Source organism: Lemur catta, chromosome 13 (assembly GCF_020740605.2).
Source record: "Lemur catta isolate mLemCat1 chromosome 13, mLemCat1.pri, whole genome shotgun sequence".
NCBI classification, from domain to species: Eukaryota; Metazoa; Chordata; class Mammalia; order Primates; family Lemuridae; genus Lemur; species Lemur catta.
The window spans coordinates 42327493-42353385 of record NC_059140.1 but is presented as its reverse complement, the minus strand read 5'-3'; the positions used below and the strand labels follow the sequence as shown (position 1 = coordinate 42353385).

General features: G+C 34.2%; 1 protein-coding gene across 3 annotated transcripts in view; it reads left to right on the top strand.

Moving 5' to 3' along the window:
* Positions 1 to 25893, top strand: part of PIBF1 (progesterone immunomodulatory binding factor 1) — a 189059-nt gene that overhangs the window by 79956 nt on the left and 83210 nt on the right. For all 3 annotated transcript variants that reach the window (XM_045567309.1, XM_045567310.1, XM_045567311.1), the window contains 3 exons: positions 11222 to 11387; positions 16819 to 16969; positions 23515 to 23605. In XM_045567309.1, coding sequence (XP_045423265.1) covers positions 11222 to 11387; positions 16819 to 16969; positions 23515 to 23605 — 408 coding nt within the window. The remainder of the gene's footprint in view (positions 1 to 11221; positions 11388 to 16818; positions 16970 to 23514; positions 23606 to 25893) is intronic.

Sequence of the window (25893 nt, the reverse complement as noted above, 5' to 3'; positions counted from 1 at the left end):
TGAATGTCCATGGTTCAATCTGTGTCTTAAAACACAACTGTTAGTGTATATAAATAGTTTTATCGGAACTCAGTCACACTCATTTGTTTATGTATTATCTATGGCTGCTTTTATGCTACATCTGCACAGTTGAATTGTCACAACAGTGACTTCATGGCCCACAAAGCCTAAAATATTTACTCTTTGGCCCTTTACAGAACTTGTTTGCTGACCCTTTACCTGGAGCATTCATGCCAGCTTTTTAGCAGCATCAGTTAAGAGGCAGTGGTGATTTTCTATCTCCTTCTCCAAGATCCTTCACAAATCTGAGTATGTGGGTCACCATTTATAGATGTTTCCTGGATATCAGCAATTCTCTTTCCCATGCATCTCTTTAGCTGAGTAAATAGAAAATTATAAATTTGAATGCGTAGTTCTGTTTCTTGGTAGAGCTATTTTGTTACCTTCCAGGGACTGGAAGAAAAATCAATCTCTGTGCTTTCAAAAGTTCTGTATTTTAAATAATTATAATATCTCATGATTAATAGGAAAACGTGGAACATGATAAGACATCTTGGCCAGACTAAAAATTGAAACTGTATGGCCAGGAAAAACATCTAAGGTCATCTGTCATTTTTCCCATGTCAGGCTATTTAAAAAAATAATAATAATAAGGTTTTATCAAATTTGAATATTTAATTTTATTTAACAAACACATAGTACTTACTGTGCCAGCACAGTTTTAAGCATTTTACTAATATTAATTCATTTAATTCTCCTAATGACCTAATGGGATTGCCATTATTATTATTCTCATTTATAAATATGGAATCTGAGACATATTGGTAGCAAAGGGAAAATGGAATTTGAACTTAAGAAATCTGGCTTCAGGCCGGGCGCGGTGGCTCACGCCTGTAATCCTAGCTCTCTGGGAGGCCGAGGCGGGTGGATCGCTCGAGGTCAGGAGTTCGAGACCAGCCTGGGCAAGAGTGAGACCTCGTCTCTACTAAAAAATAGAAAGAAATGATCTGGCCAACTAAAAATATATATATAGAAAAAATTAGCCGGGCATGGTGGCACATGCCTGTAGTCCCAGCTACTCGGGAGGCTGAGGCAGTAGGATCGCTTAAGCCCAGGAGTTTGAGGTTGCTGTGAGCTAGGCTGACACCAAGGCACTCTAGCCCGGGCAACAGAGAGAGACTCTGTCTCAAAAAAAAAAAAAAAAAATCTGGCTTCAGAATTCTTGCTTAGTATCAAATATTTAAAATCACATTACATAAAAGAATACTTCAATCTCTTAAACCTTCAAAATTACTTGATATACTTTTTTAATCAGCTAATAGTACTCTGAAACATATCATCTTTGCTGTTTTTTTCATTTTTTCACTGTTTGAATCCCTAGATGATAAAATGACTGGATTTTCATTTTTAGCCGTAAGTGTCCATTCAAATAGAATTTCTTTTCCCATTTGTTCTTTTGGTGTGTTTGTGATCTTTAGAATGTGACTAATGTTTCTTTTTTACATAATCTCTCTACCTGTTTTCAGTGTAGTTGTGAGGCTGTATCCTAGAAATAATTATTAAATCTATGTTAAATTTCTTTGCTTCCATTTTATTTCCTTCAAGTGAACAGTCTCAGCATTCAAAATTTGCGTTGCAGACCAGTGTGTCTTCCCTAAAGAGTATTTTGCCTTTCAAAATAATGAGTGAATATCCAGTGAGAGACTTTATAAGGACTCATGTAAAAAGTGACACCCTTTTTGTCTTAAGGATAATTTGAGGGGAAAGGTCTTTTCTTACTCAAGCACAGACTGTTAAGTATTCATAAGGCACAGAACGATCTTTGTCTAAAGCAAGAAAAATAACTTTTCTCTCCAGCCTTCCATATCACCCTCCAATGGCCTGAGCCTCCTTAAACCCCTAACACCAAACAAAGCTTTTTCTCTCCCCATGGAGAGCCTTTGTGTGTTGTATTTTGTGGAGAGCCCTTGCCTGTTTTCTTCTTTGTTCGTTTTTTAGTCATGTACTTTGTCCAGTATCTTTCTACTTCAGTAGTCTCTTGTCCACACTTAACTGCCAATGGTGTGTTGCTGGAGATTATGTATGTGTTTTTAGTACATGCTTTATTTTTATTTTTTAGAAATATTTTTTTCCTTCTTAGATATAGGATACGAGAGCATAAGATCCCAGAAATTTGAGGCAGATCTAGGTGCAAATTTCAGCTTTTCAGAAGTTATTTACTTCTGAGTCTCAGTATCTTTATCTCTAAAAAGAGAATAATCCTAAATTCTGTATTAGGGTTTTAAAGATGCTTAAGTGAAATATATATATATATATGTACATATATATATATATATATACACACACACACACACACTGTATATGAAAAGCAAATAAAAACACATGGCACTCAAATGTTAGGTTCTTTTCCTTGATATTGGTCTCTACACATGCTAACAGGCATCATGCCAGTTGAAGTTTCCTCTTAGTAAATGCCTTTGGCATTCACAAGACTGTCATAACCCACTTGGGTAATAGTTACAACAGCAAGTGAGAGAAACGGAATAGGAGCCAGAGTAATAATAAAAGCACCAAATTTCCACCAACCTAGAGAGGAGGAGCAACACTTTCTGGAATCGGGAGGGCATAGGGAGAAGAGCAAGGCCCAAGAAAATATTTAAGAAGAGAAGGCATTTTATCAAAATAATACTGTAGGATGTTAAATGTTTTATTTTTTTATTCAATTAATATTTACTGAGTTTCATTGATTATATTAGGTTCTTATTATTTCATGTTTATCCTGAAGTGTTTATAGCCCTAAATAGATGGTTAAATAGATACTTAGGTACATAGACATTTTCTGGAACTTTATAAACTTTCTCATTTCATAAACAACTGTAGAAAATAAAAATATGATCATAACATGATATGTGTTTACTAAATGCCTAACTGGCACAATGCTATATTTAATATCTATTTGTTTGAAAATCCCAAGGTAGTATTTTACAGAAAAACTAACAAGTATTTAGTTTAGTAAGTCTAATGAGAGAAAAAAGATGGGGAAGTAGACCCAGCAAAATGATTTAGTTCTTCTCATTACTATGTTATATTTTTTTTCTGTTTTGCATGCTCTCATGATAGATTTCATTACATTCTTATGGGTAGACTAGTGAGTCAGACTTAGATTCTAAAACTGTGTACAAATTTTGCAATAATTTTAACTTATTACAGAACTTACATATATCCTAACATATCACACTAACTTTGCTCCCTTCTTTTGCATTTCTGTTTTTAAAATGTTTTTGGAATGTTGTCATGTCTCCTACCACCTTAGCCATAATCCAAACTACTTTTTTAGAAACTTTAATCTTTCTTGTAGCTTGGTCATGCCTATCCTATAATCATTTCGGTTTCTCTTTCCTTCACTCCCTGTAATTTGTGTTCGTCTTTTACTGATACCTAAACCTGGAAATAATCTTGATTCACTGATTTTGTTATGCTTCAAAAGAGACTGCCTCTGATGAAATTGGTTGTTGATATTTTAATGTTTTCTACCCTGGCTTGAGCCTATTTAGCAATTTTAATTTTGTAACACCTAAAAATCTCATAGTTAATATGACTCCACTCATTCATTGAATAAAGATTAAGAGTTTATAATATAGATAGATCATTATCTCATTAAGAATTTATATCAGGTAATCTAGATCCTAGGAATCCAAAGATGATTTAGGCAAGATTCCCACACTCAGGTAACTTTTATTAATGGTACAGTGCACTGTTGTGAGCATTTTACTTGTATTAGCTCATTTAATCACCCAGAACTCAACATGCCCAAGTATTTTCCCAGAGATTTTGATTCAATAGGTGGAACCGTGGTATCTAGAGTTCTTAGAAGTTCCACAAGTGGTTCTGATGGTCCTCCCTGATTAGGCTAGATAAAATCAAGCTCAGGAGTCAGCCTCACCCTCAAAAAAGAAAAACAGTGGTGCTAATGATCCAGCTTTACTACCTAACCACCTGAGCCCTGCAACTCTCTTTTTGCTAGATCCCTATTCAGGGGTTTCCTAGAATTCACATGGAATTCTTTAGTCCACATTCAGAATACCAATTTATAGAAATTAAAATTTATAGAGTTTTCCTGTCATTAGGAAGTTGGTCTAGATAAGTGGCTTTTACTTCCCGTTTTGCTTTTTTATAATACTTTGTATGTTAACCATAGTAAATTGATTTCCTTTCTTTGAGCTATATATTGTGACAAAATAGGAGGAAACAGTGAGTAGCCTCCATCCTGCTACTGCTAATACTTTACTATTCTTTCTAAAAGCATCTCCAAAAAAGTGCTTTTTCTAATGACATTTTTAGATTCAGTTTATATATTCTGATTTTTTTCTTTAATGTAGCCCAGTATTCTGAGGTACATATCAAAAGCAGCATGAAATAGAGTTTTGAGTGCTGTGAGGCACTGATATAATAAATACCCTTGGTTCAGAGGATGATTCATGCTGAATTTTAAGTGTTTGTTGTCACGTTGACACAAAAGGAAAAACCGGCCCATTCAAACACTGTTATAAAATTTTACTCTAATTTTATCTTATGCACACTTTGATTTATTTTAAGGCAACATTCCTTTCATTATATTTGTTTCACTCAAGTACCTTTATCTTCACATACCTGTAGTACCTATTTTTTGCCTCTACAAGATGGCCAAATATTACTCTGTGTTTATTTTATAATGACATATTTTATTTGATCATGATATGATAGATGCATTGAATTACTCTAAATGCATGCTTGAAATTCTTACAAATCCATGGTACAGTTGTTAAACATACCCAGCGTTTTTAAGTAAGCAAAAAAAGATCTTTCACATTCATGTAAGAATTAGCTTGTAAGCCAAAAATGACAGATGTAGTATTACAGCTGAGAAGTGAACTGGTTGAAGAAATCATCTAAATGGCAGAAATGTTTGGACAAATATCTAAACGACTTTCAAGTTCCTTTTTCATGTCCTGTAGTAACCACTGTTGCAACATTATTGCTGGTTTTATAAGTTTTCCCTACTTGCTTACTTTCAATTCCGAAAATTTCACAATTGAAAGGGAAAGACCAGTGTTGCTAGAACTCTGTTTTTCTGTAATTTTATAGGTATATTTTTAAACTTCTATAATTGTTCCCCTAATTTTAATTGAAAATAATTTTGATTTGGTATCTAGGTATGTATATATATATATATATATATATATATTTTTTTTTTTTTTTTTTTTTGAGACAGAGTGTCGCTTTGTTGCCCTGGCTAGAATGAGTGCCGTGGCGTCAGCCTAGCTCACAGCAACCTCAAACTCCTGGGCTTAAGCAATCCTCCTGCCTCAGCCTCCCGAGTAGCTGGGACTACAGGCATGCGCCACCATGCCCGGCTAATTTTTTCTACATATATTTTAGTTGGCCAGATAATTTCTTTCTATTTTTAGTAGAGACAGGGTCTCACTGTTGCTCAGGCTGGTCTCGAACTCCTGACCTCGAGCGATCCACCCACCTCGGCCTCCCAGAGTGCTGGGATTACAGGCGTGAGCCACTGCACCCGGCCTAGGTATATATTTTAAGAATTTTAATACAAAGAAAACTAAAAAGTAAAAGAAAACGGTTGATAGAACAATAGGTAGCAGTAATGCACAAAAGTAAAATCTCTTAACATTTTCTTTTTTAACATCAACATGAAAGGAAAGCAATTTCAGATGTATTCTCTAATATATAGCAATTGTTCTTAACATGTTGTCTACCTCCAAAACTTTCACATGTGCAACATACCATTAGCAACTTCTCTCATTACCTAGAGTGATTCTCAATTATAGAGCAAACATGTCCCACGAGGAAGTTATAATATACCAAGCTGGTATGTAATCTGAATAGCAGGAGATTCTGATCTGCCCTCCTGGACAACTGATATATAAAGCAGCATAATTGAATAAAATGACCATCATATTTAAATATTAAAGATAAAATGATATGAAAAGTTATTTTTATATAAATACCTGTAGATTTGCACAAATCTGCCTTTCAAAATTCTGTTGTAAGTTGTAATAATTTCTGTAAATATGTGTATAATTTCTATGAATATGTATATAATTTGATATATTTTAAATTACATAAAGCTATATAAAATTGCACATTTTTTATTTTTTGTCATTGTTATTTTTATTTTTTTTTTTTTAGAGACAGTGTCTTACTCTGTCACCCATGCTGGAGTGCAGTGGCGTGATCATAGCTCACTGTAACCTCCAACTTCTGGGCTCAAGTGATTCTTCTGCCTCAGCCTTCCAGTTCTATATCTAGGGCTACAGGCCCACACTACCATGCCTGACTAATTTTTTTTTTTTTTTCATTTTTTGTAGAGATGGAGTCTGACTATGTCGCCTAAGCTGGTCTCAAACTCCTGGTCTCAAGCAATCTTACTACCTTGGCCTCCCAAAGTGTTGGGATTGCAGGCGTGAGCCTCTTTGTGCTTGGCTCATTTTTTGTTTTTTTAAAGTAAAAGATTAGAAATTATAGACTGTGTATAAAAGCCCTTGTCAACTCCAATTTCCTACAGCTGAATCCACCACAGTCTCCGTATCTGGAGATTCAGGCCCATCTCTGTTTCAAAGCACTCCTTCCAAGAAAGTTTATCAGCAGCCTCTGCCCCACTTGCTTGTGGAATTTAGAATTAAATTATCCTGCTCACGCAAAGGATTTAGTGGTCCAGCCTAGACTACCTGTTCCCATGTATTCCTCTAAGGCACAGTATTATCTCTTTATTGACCTATCTCTCTGAATTTCAATAAAGTATTGAAAGTATTTTTCAGTACTTTTGTCTAGTTAATCTGCCTAATGCTTGACTACTAAAAATCCTTGCCTGAACCCTTACCAGCACTGGAAATCTTATAACTTTGCATGGCTTCTTTTGCCAGTCTACCTTGGGGCAGGGTCTTACTCCTGTGCTCTGTCTACACACAGTTGTCCTGCTGCATACAGATGAATGCCTTGCCTGACTTACTGTGTTGTCTTACTTCCAAACTGGACTGTTTTTAAAATTTTTTAATGGAAGTACTGCATCCTGGTCCTGGTGATTATATGAACCTCACCACTGAATACAATACTTTTGGGATATTTTGTCTTAGAATGCCTGCCTACCAAATGAGATAACAGGGTTCAGAGTAAATGTCTAGTTTTATTAATATTATACTGGATGCCATGAACATTTTGTGGACAAAATTGAAATTAGTTTCTCATTGGAATAAAAAACTGAGATTAAATAAAGGGTTAATAATGGGTTAAATATGGGTCTTTCACCTTATTGCTAATACTCAATGATGACATTGCTGATAGAGTTTCCCAACCATTTATATAAACCATATAAATGGTTGGCTTAATACATCAGAGTGTAACAAGTAAAACTTTGCCCATAGTCTGTGTGTAAAGATTGCCAATGTAAGTTTTGTTATGAAAACCTGTTATTTGATGTTTTATCCAGTGCTTTTGTTACCAAAGAAGTTTTCCCATTTTTGAGTCTCTAATGTCATGTTGATGTCTCTCTTCTGGTTATTTCTGAATGTTACAGAACATGCCGTGCTGCTTGGAATAATTCATCCTAGCCTGAGAGCATTTCTTACAGGTCAACTTCTTTGTAACTCTCTGTGTTAATAGCTAGTGTTTACTTTTTAACATTTTTTTTCCCGTACTTCCAGCCCCAAAATTTCTGTTTCAGTGAATTTTCCTTCAGAGCAAACAGTTCATTCTATTGCTTTTATTATTTTTTGAGTAGTATATGATATATGGGTAGGTCTTATGAAAACTAAAAACCCAGTTACAAATGTAGCATAAAGACAAATGTAGTCAAATTTGGGGGCTGAAGATGAGATGGTTATGAGGATAGTTGGAGATTCTGATTAACTTTACAGGAAATTTGAGCTCCTAAGGTTACTATGCTGAATTGGAATACCAAACATAAAGTTGTTAACATGTGAATAATACTCACTTAGTTCAAATAAGATGTTCAAATTGAGAGGATGAGAGAAGTCTGAGTCATCCAAGTAAAATGTGACAGGTTATGTTAGCAAAACAAGTTAAGTGGGAGTTACCTGAAACTATCAGGCCGTGTTCTTGGCATCATCAGTTCCTCACTGCTGGAGCTACTTTTGTAGCTGTAATGTTTGTTAAATATTGTCATGGTTCAATTTAACAAATTAAAATAATTAAACTAATTATAAAGGTATAATGATTTCAGGCAGATTCTTTCACTTACGAACACAACATGGAAATAGATTAGTCCTTTCGAATTATCATTTCGTTTTATAGAAGCTTCAGTTTATTCAACTCAGTATACTAAGTTTCTAAATTTCAGGAAACAATTATTGTTGTCTCCTAGATTACAATTTACTTTTGCTAAATTATCTGTATTCTAAGCGTCTCAATATTGTCTACTGTTTAGCTTTTCAATATAGGGAAAGCATATTAGTACTGAAATTTAGTAACTTCAGGTGCCATATGATAAGAAAGAACAGTGGTGCTAAAAGCTAAGTCTTTAATTACTTATTTGGAGTTGGCATTGCTGTCAGAAGCACCCACATTGTTCTAAATCCATAAAGGCAAAATTTTCAGTTTGATGTTTTCAAAAAAAATTATCTTAAAGATCAACAGTACGTTCTAAATGACTTGTCCAGAATTTACATCAGTAATGTGGTCTGTGTGTGCCCCATAGTTCAGCATACTAAGAAGGTACTGATTTCACACGTTTTATACATTTATATTTATAACAACTTGCCCCAGTGAGTATAGGGATATTTTCATGTCAGTAAAATGTTGAATTAATACATTTTTTGAGTAAAAGAATTTTTTTTACCACTTCATACACACCGGGATGGCTATAGTCAAAAAGGCAGATGATGAAAGTGTCGAAAGTGGAGAAATTGATGCTCTCATTATTGCTTTTGGGAATGTAAAATGGTGCAACCACATTGGAAAACAGTTTGGCAGTTCCTCAACAAATTAAAAATAGAGGGCCCATATGACAGAGTAATTCTATTCCTAGGTATATAATCAAGAGAAATGAAAGCATGTTTATATAAAAACTTGTACACAAATGTTCATAGCAGCATTATCCATAATAGCCAAAAATTGGAAGCACCCCAAATGTCCCTCAACTGATGAATGGTTAAACAAAATGTGATATATCTATACAATGGGATATTATTCAGCCATAAGGAATGAGGTATTGACTCATGCTACAACATGAATGAACCTTGAAGACATCAAAAGGCCACATATTATATGATTCCTTTTATATGAAATGTTCAGCATAAGCAAATCCAGAGACAGAAGGTAGATTAGTGGTGATTGCCGGCCTGGAGGGAGAGGAATGAGGAGGGACTGCTAATGGACATGGGAAATTTTTAGGGTGATAAAAATGTTTTTCATTAGGTAGTGGTGAGTCATAACTTGATAAATATACTAAAAACTACCGAATTGTATACTTTAAAAGGTCAACTTTATGGTATATGAATTACATCTCAAAAATTTTATCAATTCTTGCTTTTCCATATAACAAGGATTTTGTTTAAATAAAATTATTTAAAAATTTATAATTAATGCCAAGACTTTCCAAAAAAGTTAAACACAAAAGCTGACATTTACCTTAAAACCTTGCAATATATAAAGTGATACATAATATGCATTGTATGGAACTTCCACCAATCTGAATGTGTGATACTTTTACCAAAGATAAAACTGCCAGGAGTGGATTAGCCCATAGCAGATATCTAATGCCTGTTCTTCTCTGACTGTACTTTAAATGTTATTGTCACTTTCTGCAGTGAAATGACCTTTGAAAAACATTTTAATGTTTACCTTGCCTGAGAAATGTCAGCTAAGATTATCATGTAATAGTGGAAGGACCATTGCTGTGGAGTCAAATATAAAATTGGGTTTGAGACCTAAACTGAAATTTACTAGCAGCTTGTTCCTGTTAAAGAAATTATTTGACATCTCTGAGCCTCAGATTCCTCATCTGCAAAATACCTAATAAGTTTGTTGTAAGGATTAAATGAGATACCATGGATAAAGCAGACTATGCTCCCTGCTGCCCTGCCCTGCCCATACTCTTTCTTCTCCCTAGAACACCTCCCACCCTATCCCTTCTCCTGCCTCTTTCTTTCTCTCTCTGTCTCTCTCTGTCTGTCTGTCTCTCTCTCTCTCTCACACACACACACACACACCCTACATGCCTACACAAAACACGTTAGGTCTCCTTCCTCTATGTGGCCATTGAACCTAGGGATTACCCTATGGAAGCACTTTACTATAGTCTATTAAATATTCATGTTTATTTACCTATCTTCCTCAGGAAAATGTAAGTTCTTTAAGGGGAAAGAAGCAATATTTTATTTACCATTGTATACCCATTACCCAGCATAGTGATTAGCTCAATAAATATTTGGATAAATGAATTTCAATAACATATGTAGCATTTTACTGGATTCATAATAGCTCCCTGAAAAGCTATAATGTATCTGTGTTTTACTTTCTGTTAGAACATAATCAGCCTGAAGTATTTTCAAATTTATAATATGTGACGATTTATATGTTAAGTGGAAATGTTTTTATTACTAGTTATACCTGTAGAATGAAGAGAATGTTCCTTATCCATGCTATAATAGACTTCTAGCAGTTCTGTATTTACCTTTGCAATTCTATATTGTTTTCTTATAATATTTAAATATACATATTTACTAACTTAATTTATTTTACAAGTGTTTCAAGAATTACAGTTTAATATGCATATTTTATGTCATTCTTCTCCATCTGACATTAGTTAGAATGAAATAGCAAGTTTAGAAACAAACCGTGGACTTAAGAATTCCTGTGAAAATTATAAAAATCAAATTATTTTAAGCCATATAGTTGAAACTTGCTCTCACCATTTTTTATTTTAAATGTCTTAAAAAATAATAATAATAGGCAATAATTATTTTTAGAAGGAAGGAATGAAAATAAGGATGGAATAGAGGAAGCTGATTGGTTTGTTATGTTTTCTGGGCTTACATATTTCTGTACATATGCCTATCTAAATTATTTATAAAAGCTTTGCTGAATAAATATAAATTATTAACTATAAATATGGGAATGTAGAAAATAGAATTAAAGTTTGTGTTTATATAAGTCATTGAGACTGCTTTCTTTGGAGTTTTATAACCATTTTTGCTTCTTTCAGGTACAGAGAACTACAACTTAGTACAGAAAGCAAAGTAACAGAATTTCTCCATCAAAGTAAATTAAAATCCTTTGAAAGTGAGCGTGTTCAACTTCTACAAGAGGAAACTGCAAGAAATCTCACACAGTGTCAATTGGAATGTGAAAAGTATCAGAAAAAATTGGAGGTACATGTACAAGCTTTTTTTCCCAATAATAGCATAACAAGTAAGCTCCCTAAGTACAGAGTTTAAATCAAGCTTTATTTCTCCTGTAGGCCCTGGCACTGTCCTGAACACACACACACACACACACACACACACACACACACACACACACACACACACACACACACACACAAAGGAAATACATATTTCAGAAAGATTGTATACCAAAAGGACCTCAATTATTAGAAAACAAAAAAATAGGAAAAGATCTTATTCACAATAGCACCAAGAAATGTATAATTACTTGGAATATTTTTAATAAGAACAGTACAGAATCTGTATCAAGAAAACTATAGAACTTCACTAACATATATAGGAAGAAACACCATCTTTCTGAAAGGGAAGATTCAGAATTAAATATTTTTCAATTTTCACTAAGAAATATTATGTGTTCATTTCTAACCAAATGCTAGCATACTTTTTTTTAATTCAACAAAGTAATTCTGTAGTACAACCGAAAGGAAAAACAGAATAATCAATTATTTTAAAAGATGATTTTAAAAAGATATAATGAGAAGAAATATGTATCACATTTTAAAATACATTCTGAGTCAAGAATAATTAAAACACACACAAAAACAGGCCACAAATAGCATTAAAATAAAAAGCCCCAAAACATATTCCGTAAATTTAAGAATTTATCCATGGAAAAGATCATATTTCAAATCAGTGAGGAAAATATGGATTGGACAATAAATGGTACTGTGATAATCATTTGAAAATTTAGAGAAATAGTTGAATCTATACTATACATCACACCATATGGCATAATAAAACTTAGATGAATTGCTAAGCTGAATATATAGAGATCAAATTTTATCTTGGGTTCATTTTGGGACTCAATCTGTTAAACTATTAATAAAAGCAAGGAAAGAAATCATGTAGGAAAAATAAAGCCTAAATGTTTTTTAAAAAGTCTGAATAATATTAAAGACAAAATGGAAAGTAAAAAATAATATTTGTGTTATGTATGACAAAGGACCTATGTTCTTAATTTTAAAAGATATTTTATCAGGAGAACAAGGCTTCCTCTTCTAGATAAATAAGTGGAAAAAAAGAAATAGATCATTTCCCAAAAAAGAAATGCAAATTACTAATAAATAGATGAAAATATATTCTCACTAATAATTAAAAATATATAAATTTAAACTTTTTTTACCTTTATATAGGTCTATACGCTGTTTCAAAGTGCTAGCAAGAGTACCCTGAAATGGGACATCTCATGCAGTTAGAAAGTGGAATAGCCCTTCTGGAGGACAGTATGATAATCTGTGTTAAAGGCCTTAAAATGATCCAGTAATTTTAGTTAAAGAAATTTTATCTAAGGAAATAAGGAGATGCTTAGAAAGGTTTATATTAGTGATATACATCACAACATGATTTATTGTAGTAAAAATTAGAAGTAACTTAAATGTCCAATGTTAGATAAACAGATTTCAATTAGTTCATTATATAATAAATTGTGGGGCGGGTACAGTGATCATGCCTGTAATCCCAGCACTTTGGGAGGATTGCTTGAGACCAAGAGTTCAAGACCAACCTGGGCAACATAGCAAGACCCTGTCTCTACAGAAAAATAAAACATTAATTAGCCAGGCGTGGTGGTACATGCCTGTAGTCTTAGCTACTCTGGAGGTTAAAACAGGAGGATCACCTGATCCCAGAAGTTCAAGATCACAGTGAGCTACAATTGTACCACTGTACTCTAGCCTGCCTGGGCAACAGAGTAAGACCCTACCTCTTAAAAAAGAAAAAGAAAAAAAAAAAGTTTATTTTGCTGTATCCATGTATTGCATGATTGTGTGCAGTTATGTTCACAAATATTTTAGATTTTTGGAAAATACTCATTGAAAACATTGAATGAAACATACGGTTATGTCCTTAGCATGATCTTGACTATGGGTATGAGTTCAGTAGAAATCATTAATGTACATAGAAAAAGTATTTGAAGGAAATATAGGCAAACATTAAAGTTTATTTCTGAATAGTATAATTAGGGGTGATTTTTATTTTCTTCATTCTCTCCACTAGACTAAGTTCCATGCTGGCAAGGCCTGTACCTTTGTTTAAATGACCACTAATATTCCCAGGTCTTAGCCAAAGCTTGGCACCTAGTTAATTGATTTGATAGTATTCCGTACTTTCTAACTGAGCATCTATTAGGTGATAGGCTGGGCCTGATTACACACACATCTTTTAACAAGATATGATTCCTGTCTTGAAGAAACTAACAGTTTTGAACAGAGCTTTGCATAGAGCTTTCTGTAATGATGGAAAGGTTCCTATGTCTGCGCTATCCAGTTCAGTAGCCACTCTCCACATGTGGCTATGTAGCAGTTGAAATGTAACTAGTGCACTAAGGAACTAAGTTTCTTATTTTAGTTAATATTAATTAAGTTAAATCTAAATGTAATTATCCACATGTGACTAGTGGCTCTGGTATTGAACTGTGTGCTCTAATCTAGATAATTAACCAGATCACACACATCCTCACTGCTGGGCAGTGGTAAAATTTGAAAACTTTTCTCTTTAGTTTTAGCATAAAAGAAAAATGGAAACTCTTTTCTGCCCAAATAGGATTTCTTATAGCAGGGTAGTAGGTAGGCCTGTGGGCTTTGGCGTCAGGAAATCTAAGATTTGAATCCCAGTTAGCCATTGTTGATTTGCTTGAGTTCTTTATAAATTCTGGTTATTAACTCTTCGTCGGATATATAGCATGTGAATATTTTCTCCCATTCTGTAAGTTGTCTATTTGCTCTGTTGATTGTTTCCTTGGCTGTCTAGGAGCCTTTTAATTTAATCAAGTCCCATTTAGTTATTTTTATTGTTGCTCTGATGGCCCTTGGAGTCTTCTTCATAGATTGTTTGCCTAGGCCGATATCTAGAAGTGGCTTTATATATTTGTCTCTTCTTTGTAGTGTTAATTTTTTATTGATTGATTGAGACAGTGTCTTACTCTGTTATCCACGCTGGAGTTCAGTGGTGCAATCATAGCTCCACCTTAAACTCCTGGGCTCAGGCAATCCTGCCGCCTCGGTCTCCCAAAGTGCTGGAATTACAGGTGTGAGCCACCGCCCCCAGCCAAAATTTCTTCTTAAAACAATACTTTATAAAAATTCCATCTGCAACATTTTGATTCTTTATCTCTTTGGGTATTCATTTCTGCAGTTTTTCTTTGTGTGGTTTTTTTTTTTTGGGGGGGCAAAGTGGAGTACAAATGAAAAAGTATCAGCTCTGCTGTGGGAATGGTCATTGACTACTACGTTTACTGATCCTTTTTTTTGATGGTGGAATTAATAATTGTCATCAGCCACCAGATTCTTAATGAATTATATCCCGATATAATCAATTCCATGAAAGCCCCAGATTCAATGAGCAGTGATTTTGTTATAACAAATTAATAAATTTCTAGAAAATACATTCCTAGCCTGCAAGAAGAAAGAAGAAATAATACTAAAACATGAATTTTGTTTTTATGACTCGATCAGAGCCACTAGAAATCATACTAAAAATATTATTGCTGTGTTATTCCTTGTCCACCCTCCAAAGGAATGTATTTGAAGTGTGAGGGATGATGTTTTGTTTACTTTCTGGGGAAATTTTACTGAAAATTAAAGGAAATGACATGGAGTGAGTTAAGGAAAATTATATTATAATTTCTGCTTATTAAGTACTGTAAATAGGTCTTCATTATCTTCTGTATCTTCTTTTTCTAAGATGAACTTTATGTCATTAGAGAAAATAAGTTGTCTTCAAAAGTGTTTAATTATAGACAATTTAGGGTAATTAAATCAGTGGACCTCTATTTCCATGAGCTATTTAACATAGAGTTCTCATAATTGTATTTCTTATTATAGTAATAGTATTTTACAACACTACATTCTAGGCATTCTGCTAAACAGTATAAATTTATCATCTTACTTAATCCTTCCAACAATGTTTTAAGGTAGGCCTAGAAAGAATAAATAATTGCCTAAGATCACAGCTAATAAGTGTCAAAACCATATTGAAATCCAAATCTTTCTGGCTCCAAACTGTATTCTTAACCATAGTATACTGTTGTCTCTCAGAAACATTATATTACTTTTACTGTCTTAGGAAGTAGGTGTAGTACCACTCCATAATTTAGTCTGTACTAGTAAGTAAACTTTGTAGGTAATTGGAATTTAAGCATTAAAACATTCCTTTGTCACTAGAAGCATCTCCTTTTTCAGTTAATTCATTGTTATCATCATAGTGTTTCCTTCAGTGAGTTACCATTGAAGAGTGAAAGACTTTTTGCTCTTACACAAAGTGATGCCAATTTCCATGTCTTTTGTATCTCATTTTTTTTTTATTTCAGCTCATCATGGGGGTACATAAGTTCAGGTTATATACATTGTCCATGTCCCGCCCATCCCCCTGAGTCAGAGCCTCAAGCGTGTCCATTCTCCAGACAGCGCGCCTGGCACTCACCATGTAGTCATACCTCCATCCCCTCCCCCCCCCACCTCCCCGAGTCAGCACCTTCAAGCATGACCATTCCCCAGAGGGTGTGCAACGCACTCATCATGTAGGCATACACCCATCCCCTCCCCCTACCCCCCATCCCAGTCTGATATCCAGTTGGTACTACTCAGCTATAAGAAATAACGATGATACGACATATCTTTGGTTCTCCTGGAGAGAGCTGGAACCCATTATACTAAGTGAAGTATCCAAAGAATGGAAAACCAAGCATCGCATGTACTCACCAGAAAACTGGTTTCCCTGATCATCACCTAAATGCACATCGGGGAAGGATACCAATTGTATCTCATTTTTAATAAATTTTTTTATCCTTTTTTCTTCACAAAGGCAATTTCTGATGTCTCCCCAAGCAGCACTCCAAATATACTGTTTCATTTGCTGCTTTGAAATTATGACTGTTCAGGAAACCAAAAATGTTATTGAAACCATGGTATGGGTAGGTTAAATAAGCTCTGATGGAAAACAGTGGACACATTCTGAGTGAATCATTTTTACACACAGCTTTGTAAGCCTTTCTCAGATAGCTATGATTGCCAGATAAGTGACCCCCAGGTAAGTATGACATTGCTGTAATTTTTGAATTCTAACAAGCAAATGGTAAGCTTACTCCCATAACTATTTCTGAGTTTTAAATTCATTTTTTATTCAGTTTATATAATAAGGATAAGGTACTTTAAAATTTTCAGTTAAAAACAACCAAATTATTTACCTTAGAAATAAATGTATTTTAATTCCTCATTATTCATCTCAGTTGAGCTACTTTCTCTTAATATTTAAATAACTAAAAAGAGAAAAAAATATAAATATATCATTGTCTCATTTTTTTGTCTTAACTGTTAACCTATTTAATTCTGCCTTTGTAATTCTTTTCTTCCACTATTAGGTTTTGACTAAAGAATTTTATAGCCTCCAAGCCTCTTCTGAAAAACGCATTACCGAACTGCAAGCACAAAACTCTGAGCATCAGGCAAGGCTAGACATTTATGAGAAATTGGAAAAAGAGCTTGATGAAATAATAATGCAAGCTGCAGAAAGTAAGTCTCCCCCACCACCACCATGCACAAATTTTTTTTTTCTGGCAACAAAAGAAACCTGGCACCATTTCTAAAACTACTTTGGTATATTTTTTTTAAATATAATTGGTAACCATTTTTTAAAGAATATTCCACATTTTAAATATTGGTTCATCTTAATCTCAGCAGTTGCAGTCAAAAAAGAAATAGGTTAAATACGATAGATTTGTCTTTTTATTGAATTCATTCATTCAACAATTATTAAGTATTTACATCTGCCAGGAACAGGAGATATGGAGTTCACGCAAGTAACTTGCCTCATAGAGGTTTCTAATCTAGTCTACCAGGAAAGACAAACATATTAACAAATAATTGAAGTAGCAAGAGTAAGTGCTACAAACAGTAGATATGCAGTTCTCTGTCAAAATATAGAACAGGTCATGAATTAATTCCATCTAGGTGAAAAGTCTCTAAGAGGAGTGATGACACTGGAATGAGTCTTGAAGGAAGAATAGAAATTCACTGGATGGGCTGAACATGGTGGCTCACACATGTAATCCCAGCACTTTGGGAGGCCAACATAGGAAAGTCCCTTGAGGCCAGGAGCAACATAGCAAGACCCCAACTCTATGAAGAAAAATGTTTTTTTAATTAACTAGGCATGGTGGTATATGCCTGTAGTCCTAGCTACTTATGAGGCTAAGACAAGAGGATCACTTGAGCCCAGGAGTTCCAGTCTGTGGTGCGCTATGATCACACCTGTGATTAGCCACTGTACTCCAGCCTGGGCAATATAGTGAGACTCCATCTATAAAGCTGCAGTGTCAAGCTAGTATAGTATGGGCTTATGGAAAGACACACACAGCAGCAGAACAGACTAGAGAACCCAGAAACAGATCCATACTTAAATGATAATTTGATTTTGAACAAAGGCAGCAAAGCAATCAAGTGGACATTTTTATGTAAATGAACCACCATATACCATTAAGAAATCAGTAGCCAAGACACAGACTCAGAAAAAATAATGGCAATTTTATATCTGACAAAGGAATGGTATCCAAAATAAGAGAACTCCTAGGAGAAAATACCCACAAAATATAGATTAGACAAAGAACTGGTATCCAAGTGCGGTAGGCTGAAAATTGCCCCTGCAAAGATGTCCATGTCCTAATCTCTGGAACCTGTGACTATTTTACCTTAGAAGTCAGCCTCTGAAGCTGGAAAAGGCAAGGAAACGGATTCTCCCTTAAAGCCTCCAGATGAAACTAGCCCTGCTAACACTTTGATTTGAGCTATTGAAATGGATTTTTTGACTTACGACCTCTAGAACTGAAAGATAATAAATATGTATTGGTTTAGGCCACAAAGTCTGGTAATCTGTTACAGCAGCCATAGGAAAAAATTTTTTAAGAGGTGGAGTGTTGCTCTGTCACCCAAGCTGGAGTGTAGTGGCACAATCATATCTCACTGCAGACTCAAATTCCTGGGTTCAAGCAATCCTCCTGCCTCACCCTCCCAAGTAGCTGGGCCTACAGTTGTGTGCCACCACGCCCGGCTAATTTTTTTATTTTTTGTAGAGAAGGGGTCTCACTATGTTGCCCAGGCTGGTCTCAAGCTGCTGTCTTGGGATTTTCTTTCCTGGGTGCTCAATTCCTGGGATTACAGGCATGAGCTACCACACCCAGCACAGCAATAGGAAATTAATACATCAGAATATATAGAGAGCTCATACAACTCAAGGATAAAAAGAAAATAGTCCTATTTTAAAAATGGCCAAAGGTTTGAACAAACACTTCATAAAGGAAGATACATGAATGGCCAATCAGTTCAATAAAAGTATTCAATATTATTAGTCATAGTGGCAGTGCAGAATAAAAGCTCCGTGACACTTTGGGAAGCTGAGGCGGGAGGATAACTTGAGGCCAGGAGTTTGAGACCAGCCTAGGCAATATCGTGGCTCCATTTCTACAAAAATTTAAAAAATTAGGTAGGTGTGGTGGTGCGTGCCTATAGTTCTAGCTACTGGAGAGGCTGAGGCAGGAGGATCACTTGCACCCAGGAGTATGAGGTTGCAGTGAGCTATACTGATGCCACTGTACTCTACTCAGACAACAGAGTGAGACCCTGTCTCAAAAAAAAAAAAAAAAGTGCCTAAGGAGATACTACAGCACACCCACCAGAATGGTTAAAATTAGAAAGACTGACCATACCAAAAGTTGGTGCAAATGTGAAGCAACTGGCAGTTTCTTACAAAATAATCAAACAGCCTTATCAGTGATCCAGGAATTCCATTCCTAATTATTTACCCAAGAGAAAAGAAAGCATATGCACATAAAAAGATTCCTACTGGAATGTTCATAGGAGTTTTATTCATAATAGAAAAAAACTGGCAGCAGCCCAGGTGTTTGTCTGAAAAGAAAATGGTTAAACAAACCATCATACATTCATACAGTAGAATATTACTTAAAAAAAAAAAAACAAACAATTGACTAAACAACATGGACGAATTTGAAAAACATTATACTTAGTGTAAGAAGCCTTTCCCAAAAAATTTTCTGCTATATGATTAAATTTACATAAAGGTCTAGAAGAGGTAAAAGTAATCTATGGTGAAAAAAAAGTCAGATCAGTGATTGTCTCTAAGGGTGGTTATCACCAAGAGTTATCTGGAAAAAGAATCATAAAGGAACTTTCCAGGTTGTAAGAACTTCTATACATCTTGATACGGTTTGTGTTCCACGTGTGTGTACATTTGAAAACTTTTATACATCTCAAAACTCATTGAACAGTAGGCTTAAGATTTGTACTTTTCACCATATGTAAATTTTATTTTTTAAAAAAAAGAACTGATTATAAATACTAACCTATAATTGATGATTTGCATATTGAACTATTGAGGGGTAAAATGAGCAGATATCTGCAACTTTCTCTGAAATGCATGAAAAATAAGATAGATTCATGGGTGGATACAGGAACGGGTAGATATGTGATAAACACATATAGTACAATGTTTAAAATCCAGATATTGGGTATATGGGCGTATACTGTAAATTTCCTTCAGGGTTTCCATATGTATAAATATTTTCTTAAAATCTTTAGAAAAAATATAAAAACATTTTTTGTTATACTCTAAACCATCTGAAGCTATCTTTGAATAAAATATATATATTTGCACTGGAAGATCAATAACTAGTTAACATTGGAAATTAGAATATCCTATCCTTGTTTAATGAATACTTATTGATTAACCAAAATTTCAAAGATGTAAGTACAAACTTTTTTTTCAGTGTTACAGTGTGTACAATTTTGAAAGGTTTGCCATCTAATACCATCTAATTTCAGCTGATGTGAAGATGGTTAGGCTTCATTTATTAAGGTATAACTATAGCAAATTATAATATCTTGTTTATACTTGAATTAATTTCTATAATCAAACAAGTATATTATTTGGATATTTGAGGAATGTAGTTTTCAAAGATCCCATTAAGTTGTAGAAAGTGCAAGTATTGCCTAAAAGCTAAATAAATTTTAAAAATATTTTTTTAAAACTGGATTTCTAGTTGTTAAATTCAAGAACCTGCTACGCATCCTCATCCCACTTATGTCATCTGCTAGGCATTTGTCACATTTCTCAAACTTTCTTCTCTTGCTTCTTGAATCACCTGCCTTGTTTCATCCCCATCACTTTTGTTGTCTCTTGTTCTGCCTAGATTTACTAGTATCTAACTCGACTTAATGGTTCCCCTGGGTTTTTTTCTCTCGTCCTCTTTTATTCTTGCTTACTTACCTACTTTCTGGATAATCTTATCCCTTTCTACAACTTCAATTACAGTCTGTAGGCAAGGGATTCCCACAGGTCTGGGTGGAGTCATTGAAAATTTAACATTATTTGCATTTACTCTTCATTTCCTGAAACTTACTAATTTTCCCATATAGTTGCCTTCTATATCCACAGGTTCTGCATCCCCAGATTTAATCAATTGTGAATCAAAAATATTAGGGAAACAATATTTTAATTATATTAACAATAAATAGTACAAATTTTAAAAGCAATATAGTATAACAACTATTTATATAGCGTTTACATTATATTAAGTATTATAAGTAATCTAGAGATGATTTAAAGTACACAAGAAGATGTGCATAGGTTATGTGCAATTACTACACCATTTTATATAAGAGACTTGAGCATCTGTAGATTTTGGTATCTGTGGGGGTCCTAGAACCAGTCCTCCATGAATACCACGGGGCAACTGTATTCTTGATCTCTTAATAAAGTTAAAGTTTTGTCTAATCATCCTATGAACTTTTGTCAACCTTGATTCTTCATTCTATCTACAATACCTTATCTCACCCCCACATCTGTTCAATTGTCTAGAATCCGAGTTCTTTTCCCCATTGCTGTTGTGGATTATATGTCAGCTGGATCATTACTGTAACTTGTTAGGAATTCTCAGTGCACTAGTCTAAGCCATCCTCTTCCCTATTATTGAAATTTTTTTCTGTAATATTAAGAACAAAAATCCATTGGTCATGTCACCCTCCTTTATTAATCTCTATTAGTTTATTGTTGACCATAGAATAAAATCCAAACTTCTTTGCCTAGAAAACAAGACTTTGGTTCCATTCACTATTGGAACTAAGCCTACCTTTCTACAACTGCTGTTCTCCAAACCAAATCCATCCACTTTTCTCATAAATGCTAAAACTTCACATGCTTCACAAGTCTATACCTTTGCACATGCAGTTGCCTCTTGAATGTTCTCTCTGAAAGTCAGTCTCTCCATACCTTCTTTATGCCTCCCAGCACGGGAAATAATGGCACTCAGACACAGTTGCACTGTGCTCTGCTTCTGAGACATGTTGTTCACATCTCCTTAGTAGCATTTACAAATAAATAGTACCTGATTTCTATAATTAAATCCCTGCTAGAATAGTTACTTTATGAGTTATTAATCCATTAAGTATTAAACTCAGATATAGCATGTCCATCAATATCTGATGGGTTTTTGAGATGTTAACTAAATTTACCCCCCCTTCTCTGAATTTAGAACTATTTAAGAGAGACAAGAGTCAGATACATATCTAAATGTTAGCTGTAGTTCTGGTAGAGCTGAATTGGAGAACTCCTCTTGGATCTAGAGTTATCTGATAGCTGATAACAATATTGGCAATGGCATGTATCGTATCTTCCACATGTGCCTCACAACTAATAATCCTACCTTTGAAAGCTGATACTGGTTAACTGTGAAAAACAGGGACAAAATTAAAGGAAAACAGTTATGAATATTTCTAAAATCTTTACTGCAGAAGGACCAATCACTAAATATGTGCATATCATGTTGATAGGCATGCAAATAGTCAAGCTTCATTTATGGGTGTAAAATATATAGCTTTTTTAAAAAATCTGATATAGTCCTAAAAGTTTCTCTTTTTAACACTAAAATAATGGTTGCTGATAAACAATAGTATAAAAGTTTTTATATGTCATTGACTACTTTGAGCTAGTAAAACTTTAGTTTTTATGGCGTTTGATGAAATATCTTTTAACTCCAGCTTGCTATAAACTGTCATTGCATTTAAACATTTTATCTATAAGATGTTAACCTGTTAGTTAAAATTCCTTTTGGGGAGTGGTGAGACAATAGCTGAATTTAGAAGTATTTAATAAAGTATTTTCTCTGAATTTATATACAATTAAAAAAAATTAAAGGCTTCATTTTATGCCTAGGACTATGCATTTTCTTTACAGAGTAGCCTACTTAAGTACATAATTTTATTATTGTAAGTTATAATAAAGTTATTCTGATAACATAATGTCATAATTTAAAATAGTCATTTCTTTTATCAAGAAGAGAATTAATGAAATTGATATTATCTTTATTTGTCATCTTACATAACATATATTTCATCAAAAAGCCTTTGAGTCCTTCAGAGTAGCACAATACATGTATTACTGTGCTTTTTAACAAGAAAACTTAACATGTCATATGATGCAGTCCCTTATACCTTTCAAAAATAGATGGAAGAAAATCCAAGCAAGGATATACTTTGAGAAATATGCTTCTACCCACTTAATATTTTAAAATAAAATAAAATAAAATTTTTTTAAAAATCAGGAAGGAGGCCCATGGCATGTGCTCAGACCAGGAGTATGTCTTGCTTTCAGTGCCTGGGTTAAAAACATTCATACCAGTGTGCTAGGGGGATACTAATAAACACTCTCAATTCATTTAACTAGCTTAGTGCTACTCAGAATACACATAGATGTCACTTAGTGCAGGTGTCCTTCGCACATTTTTTCAAAAATCAGATGTATCAAGCTCCATGTGTGTTAGTGAATAGATAAAAGCCAAGAGAAGGTGGTAGTTAAAAAAGAGAGAGAGAGAGAGAAAGAAAGAAATATGCTTCTACTTACAAATGGGCTGAGATTCCACATTAGCCTTTTTTAATGTTCTTAATGTTCTTATGCTCCCTAATATATTATTATAACCTCTTGTTTTCACTTCTGCCATGTTTTTTAAGGGAAAAGAATGTTTTACATTATACACTTTAATATTTTCCAGTTGAAAATGAAGATGAGGCTGAAAGGGTTCTTTTTGCCTATGGGTATGGTGCTAATGTTCCCACAACAGCCAGAAGACGACTAAAGCAAAGGTAAAATCAGTATATATTTATTTTACTTATCTACTCAAGTTAAATGTAATTCTATTATGCCTTTTGATAATGTGCTGAGTTGAATGACAAAGTAAAGTTACTTTATTCTTAGTATGCTTAAATATTAAGTTGCTTACAAAATAAAACACTGTAAATAATAAAAATATATTTCATATATATTTAAATGAGTTTAATGGTCAGTAGAATAGAAGTGTACATTAAAGTTTTTGTAGAATTAGATTCGGTGATAAGGATGCCATTTTTCTGTTTTCACATTAATTTCAGATGAGTTACAAACGCTTTGTATCAACAGTTTTCAGGTTAAAATTAATTATACTTCTTTTTCTTTCTTTATTTTTTGTTTTTATTCATCTTCCTACATTCCTTGATACACACATTAGAGAGAGTAATATGAAATGGCATATATATTATGATAGAAACTATAAAAGTCTCTATGAAGACCAAGAAAATTTTGGGAAGATCTGCTAGATCTTGTAAGATACTGCTTAAAAGTACAGTTGGGCCAGGCTCGGTGGCTCATGCCTGTAATCCTAGCGCTTTGGGAGACCGAGGTGGGGGGATTCCTTGAGGTCAGGGGTTCTAGACCAGCCTGTACAATAGCGAGACCCTGTCACTAAAAAAAAAAAAAAGACAGAAAAATTAGCCAAGTGTGGTGGCGCATGCCTGTAGTACCAGCTACTCAGGAGGCTGAGGCAGAAGGTATCACTTAAGCCCAAGAGTTTGAGGTTGCAGTAAGCTTTGAGGATGCCACTGCGCTGAACCCTGGGTGACATAGTGAGACCCTGTCCCAGTTAGACCTCCGTATCTGTGGGTTCTGCATCTATGGATTCAACCAACCACAGAATGAAAATATTAAAAAAAAAAAAAAAAGAAGTTAATGGTTACGTCTGTCCTGAACATTTACAAACTTTTTTTCCTTGTCATTATTCCCTAAACAATATAGTATAGCAAGTATTTATATAGCATTTATATTATATTAGGTATATTATAAGTAATCTAGAGATGATTTAAAGCATATGGGAGGATGTGCATAGGTTATATGCAAATACCCCACCAGTTTTATGTAAGGGACTTGAGCACTCATGAATTTTGGTATCAGCGCAGGGCGGGGCAGGGTAGGAGTGTCCTAGAACCAATCCCCCATGGATACCAGGGGACAACTATACACTAACAGAAAACTGTACCTATATATTAATCAATTTTATAGTTGACCTGCCTGATTTTTTTTTCCTAACTCTTCTTTCCCACCCAAATTCATCCTGTTTTGTACCTGTTTCCTACTGCCCCATTTGCTACCACATCAAATCTGAATATTTCTGTCAGACTTCCAAACCTCTCCATAATGTGGCCCCTTCTCTCTCTCCAGTTTTATTTTCCTCTCTACTCAGAATGAGGGTCAGCATATCTCTCTGCCTGTAAACATCTATTTCTCCGTACCACACAGCAGAGCGTATCCCTTATCCCATTAGCTATCATATCCTATGTAATTTCTCCAGCTAGGTGAAAAATTCTTCAAGGTCAGCACCTACATCTTATTCTTGTTTGTTCTCCACTGTCTCTACCTAGCCCAGTGCAAGTTACCTAGTAGAATTGTTTTTTCAACTGAGTATTTGAAGATTCAAGGCTCCTTGTTTTTATTTGAATTGATTTAGACATTTAAAGACATTACACACTAAATAAGAAAAGCAATCCATCTTAACTGCAGTACTTTTGTAGTAACTTTGAAGTGATGACTCAGAGAATAAAATGTCTTTATGGCTATCTAAGGTGATGCAGGACATAGACCACTTTATAGGAAATAAGAAAAGGATGCTTAGAACTTATTTCTGTCACTGGTTAAACTAAATATATGCCAAATTTAGATCAAGGCTAGATGAATAGAAAGTAGCAATTTATGGCTTGACTGGTTAATTTTGTCTGGTGAAAATTCATGTATTTTAAAGTATATATTATTTGAAAAATTAGTTGTAGTTCTGTCCCATTCTAAGTCCCTCAAAAAGTCACTATGAATATTTTGTAATTTTCAGCGTATCTCTGTTTTTGAGTCTGATGTTGCTAGGGAAGAATAGAATCATAATTTCTTGGATAAGAGACTTCTCTATCAGTGGTAAAGGATAGGTAAAATACTAAAAATTGAAGTTTAATGGACAAAGTCCATTCTCTTCCCTATTTTAGTATCTGAGTCCTTCAAAAGAATCTTTGTTACAAGAAAAAAAGAATTTTGTTGTTATAAGCTTGCTTTCTTTAGCCCCCAATGCTGGATTTCT